We start from the raw sequence: 5,073 nt of genomic DNA, 5'->3' as shown, positions 1-5,073 counted from the left end.
TTTCAGATCATAAATTGGAAATTTGTTTTTAATCTTCCGTGCCTGACTGTGAGCTTAGCTTTCTATTTAATATGTTCAATTTCAACCCACTTAGTCCTAGCTCTGCATAGATGTACATGTTTACTCCATATCCAGGTAGAAGAATAAAGACCTTACCTGGCTTTTTGTTAACTCTTGGATGAAGATGGTCAAGGCAAATGATTTTGAGGCACACATCTGAAATTTTGTCTCCATCTGAAGGCAGAAGTGGAGATAAGCCGTCCTGGAGTGGAGTGGAGATAAGCCTGGAGAAGAGGAGACTCAGGGGTGACCTTATTACTCTCTACAACTACCTGAAGGGAGGTTGTAGACAGATGGATGTTGGTCTCTTTTCCCAGACAGCCAGTACCAGAACAAGAGGACACAGTCTCAGGCTGCACCAGGGGAGGTTCAGGCTAGATGTTAGGAAAAAGTTCTATACAGAAAGAGTGATTGTCCATTGGAATGGGCTGCCTGGGGAGGTGGTGGAGTCGCCATCACTGGAGGTTTTCAGGAGAAGACTTGATGGGGTGCTTGGTGCCATGGGTTAGATGTTTGGGTGGTGTTGGATTGGTTGATGGGTTGGATGCAATGATCTTGAAGGTCTCTTCCAACCTGGTTTATTCTATGTATTCTTACAATGTAGTATTTGCCATCAGCAGAATTGCCAGGGGTTTGTGGTCTGTGGCCAGTTCAGTTGCTGGGTGAAGGAAGAGTGAGGTTAAAGTCAAATCCATTTGTTCCCTTACAGTCTTGCCATGCTGTTTCACACTAATTGAGAGAAAGTCCAAACTGGGTGGAGAACTAAAAGAAAACAACCTCAGGTACCCAAGTTTTCTACAAATAGGATTCCATTTAGGAAAAACAAAATATTTACCAGGCATATTAGATTAAATTGTTGTGTTTCATACTTGTTGCAACATGGTCTTAGAGAAAAGCCATTGTAGACTCTGGCAGCTGCAGTGATGTTCATCCAAATATGTGTTACAGATACTTACAGCTGCTGTCAGTGGTAGCTTCCTGAGATTGTTCAGCTCATCAGTTGTCTGTTCTCATAGTATTAGTTTTGTTGGAACCATTGATGGTGGGATGGAAAGGGTAAAGAAGGAGTGAAAAAAGTTCACACTGTTTTTATGTACTGTTGTACTCTCACTATCCCATTTATGAATTTTGCCTTTACTCTCCCTATCCCATTTATGAATTTTGCCTTTTCCCTGTTTGTAGATACATGAAAGCATTTAGTGCCAAAGAGATGGCAGTCTGACTGTGAGATTCCTGATCTGGCTTTGTAATAGAGTCATGATCACAGCAATTAATCAAGGTAGGTGTAGTATTATGTAATATTTATGCAGCATGGACATACTTTCAATCTTGCTGGCTTCTACTTCAGAAGACTTAAAATTACCAGTCTCCTGACTGTGATGAAAAGGATACCAGTGCTCTAGCTTTAAAGAAGACTGCATACAAATATGTGTTCTCTTTCATATTAAATTGAGTTATTTTATTAATTCTCTCTTTTGTCATTAAGAGAGCAGAATGAGGGAGAGCAAATGAAACTACATCCAAATTTCTAACCTTATCTGCCACTAACAATTAGCAAAAGTCATCCTGGAAAGTCAAAGAACAATGAAACTTGTGGTCATAACACAACTTACTCAACAAAAATAAAAAGGATTCAGTACTGAAAAAATACCTCCCAGCCTTTAGCAGGATAGTAGAAGACCCTTGGAAATCATTTCATTGTAGAGACCATTTCCTCAGTTAGATTTTCCACTGAATTTTTCACTTACTTTTCTATTAAATTCTCAGTAGACTCACAGTCTTATTAGAAGTAATTTATTTCACATGTGTTATTTTTCATTTTGCTGAGAAAAAAACCCTGTAAGCCTTGACCTCATCTTGAAAGAAAAAGATCAATTTTAGAGCAGTTCAAATATTTTTCTGTTTTTTTTTTTCTTTCTTTCAGAATCAGGTGACTCCAAAAAAGAGGAGGAAAAACAAACCAAAACAAAACAAAGCAATGGAAAAATGCATTTCTTTGCTGCATTTAGGATGTGGTCATGCCCCAGGAGCCTGGAAATTTGTCGTTCTGATGCTCCTGAGCTCAGGGGCTCAACTTTCCAGCGGCGTATAAACATCCCTCCTGCTTCAGCTGAAGCAAGCTCTCCCGATTTGCGTAAAAAAATATTTTCAAGAGCTCTCCTGAGTACGATCATTTAAGCATGAGTTTGGCCACAGCTATTTACAAGTTCGAGTTTTGACTGAAGTGAGTAATTGAAGTACGTTAAGCCTCTGAAGTTTGCCTTTTATTTATCTATTTCCCCCAGTTGTGTGGCTCGATCTGCCATTGGCTGCAGTCCCTGCAGCCTACCCGAGGGCTCTGCAGTTACATAAGGCTCTGTCTGCTGGGAGCCTATATAAAGCCTTTTTGCACACCAGCAAGAGACAGAATTTTACCAAGATCCAGGTCTCACTGCTTTAGTTCACTCAAGCAGGAGACTTACTTGAAGATACACCGAAACCTGAACCCAGGCTGGTTTGTTTGCTAGCCAGTGCTTCACAGCTGTTAACCCGAGTTGCAAGTAGCAGCTACTGTGAGTAGCTTCTGTGCATGATGAAGAATTTTTCATTTCCTATGCAGGATAACACACATCAGACTGAGAGTCCTCCTCCTCACAGATTCCTGAGTTTGACAAATCAGTCAGATCCTGTTGGAAGACCAGAACGAGATGAGCAGTTAGCTCAAGTAGAGATTGCTGTCCTGGGGGTCATATTTCTGACAGCGTCAGTAGGCAATTTTATTCTCATACTGGTACTGTGGCGAAGAAGAAAGAAGCTCTCTAGGATGTATGTGTTCATGCTTCATCTCAGCATTGCTGATTTAGTGGTAGCCTTTTTTCAAGTGCTGCCTCAACTCATATGGGATATTACAGATGTTTTCATAGGGCCAGATTTCTTGTGCAGAATTATCAAGTACCTGCAATTGCTGGGCATGTTTGCCTCTACTTACATGATAGTTGTCATGACAGTGGACAGATATCAAGCAGTTTGCTACCCTGTGGTCACTTTCCAAAAGAAGAGAGCTCTCTGGAACATCCCCATTTGCACCAGCTGGTCTATATCGCTGATTCTTAGCCTACCACAGGTATTTATCTTTTCTAAGACTGAAATATCTCCAGGTATCTTTGAATGTTGGGGTGAATTTATTCAGCCATGGGGCCCAAGGGCATATGTGACTTGGATTTTTGTAGTTATATTCTTTATTCCCTCGGTCATCCTTATTGTGTGCCAGATTAAGATTTGCAAAATAATCAAAAGAAATATTCGTGTGAAAAAACAGAGTGAATATGAATTAACAAATCAGAAGCAAGTCCTGCCATCCAGAGCAAGCAGTGTGAACTGTATTTCAAAGGCTATGATCAAGACTGTAAAAATGACAGTGGTGACAGTTGTTGCATATGTTCTCTGTTGGTCACCTTTCTTCATTGCACAGCTGTGGTCTGTGTGGTTCCCCAGTGTCATAACTGAAGGTAAGGTCCTCATTCATAACTTCATAGCAGGCTAGCATTTTACTGTGCTGCTTTATATTTGCACTTTGCTTTTTGTGCAGGAGTTATATGTGATAATTTGAGTATGATTAGAAGAAATATCTAGATTGACTATGGACTGTATTGAATTAGTTACAGAACTTCAAGTGTTATTTGATCAAAACATCATATAAGCGTGCAGTTTGTGTTTGTGTTTTGAGTGGTGAGTTGTTTAAAGATTGATGATCAGCATAGTGAATAGTACAATCTGCTCCAGCAAAGGTTTAGACTTTTAAAGGTTTTAGACATTAAAGCAGCAGTATTTCAGATTCTTGAGGCAAAGAGATTATTAAAAGTCATAAAATAAGTATTTCATGTTAACTAGGTACAAAAGTGACAGACATCTGGGTTTTTTCTGAATATTGAAATCATATTGATGAAATCTCTGCAGCACACTGTGAAACAATAAAAAGCTGTGAAACAGCTGCTTGTGAAGCAAAACAGCAAGGCTGAAAGAGGTACCAAAACCCATGTTGTAAACAAGATTAATCTTGTCAGACTTACACTGTTGCCTCTTTGTGAAAGGCTGTCTCTGCGTGTGACTTTATCTAAGTTCACCTTTTGTAACTCAAAGGTAAAAATCAAAGGGAAAAAAAAAGATAATAGCTCTGCCTCATGAAAAAAAATGAATCTTCTGAGATGGGTTTTAAGAATTCTTCCTGTGAGTGTGAATTTGAATCTCATTCTACATACCTTTATATCTATATCTGTATACCAGGTTAGTAATTGCTTTCAATTTTTATGTTAACTACATCAAAAAAGAGCTACATCAAGCTACTTAACTCTGTAATGCTTACAATACAGTGTGTTTCATACCTTCAGCAATTACAAATTGCACTGAATACATGAAAATTTCCTACTACTAGATTAACTTTAATATGCGAACAAGGTATACCAGAAAACACAATACTATGAAAACATTACTTATTTGTATGAGTGCTTTATTTACTCTGTTAGTCTTTTACCTATTTCATTCTAGGTTCAGTGTTCACCATTATCATGCTCCTTGGCAATTTAAATAGTTGCACCAACCCATGGATTTACATGTATTTTTGTGGCCACATTCCATATTGCACAAATAAGCATCTGGAGAACACCTCAGCTCAAGAGGAATCGGCAATCACGGGGAGCATTCATCTAGTAGACAGAGACCCTGAGGAAAACAGTACTTCTGCGTAAACACTGAGTACTTTCTGTTGCTTTATTATTTTTGCTGTTTGCAAGTTGTATTGCTATTTTACCACCACCCCTTATTTTGTGGATAAGGAAGCTGGAAAATCGTCTTTTGTTGTGTAAATATATTCCTCTGCTGTTCTGTAGCATATACAGGAAGTTTCTGTGTTGTGCAAGGCTGACTCAGTACTTCCATCACCACTGTGCTGTCAGAATGAATTCTTGTGAAGCCCGACAAAGAATCAAGAAAGTATCTAAAATATTTTATGTCCTGATGTACTTTCTTTTCTGTGAT

The 5,073-nt window shown here is 38.9% G+C and overlaps 1 protein-coding gene across 1 annotated transcript; it reads left to right on the top strand.

Moving 5' to 3' along the window:
- Positions 1 to 2,526: 2,526 nt before the first annotated feature.
- Positions 2,527 to 4,816, top strand: LOC104303063 (arg8-vasotocin receptor). The gene is made up of 2 exons (XM_009903644.2): positions 2,527 to 3,548; positions 4,585 to 4,816. The coding sequence occupies exons 1-2, from the start codon at positions 2,630 to 2,632 to the stop codon at positions 4,782 to 4,784; spliced, it is 1,119 nt and encodes a 372-aa protein (XP_009901946.2). The 5' UTR covers positions 2,527 to 2,629; the 3' UTR covers positions 4,785 to 4,816.
- Positions 4,817 to 5,073: the final 257 nt, after the last annotated feature.

Source organism: Dryobates pubescens, chromosome Z, assembly GCF_014839835.1.
Source record: "Dryobates pubescens isolate bDryPub1 chromosome Z, bDryPub1.pri, whole genome shotgun sequence".
Classification (NCBI taxonomy): Eukaryota; Metazoa; Chordata; class Aves; order Piciformes; family Picidae; genus Dryobates; species Dryobates pubescens.
This window is presented reverse-complemented; position numbering and strand designations above follow the sequence as displayed.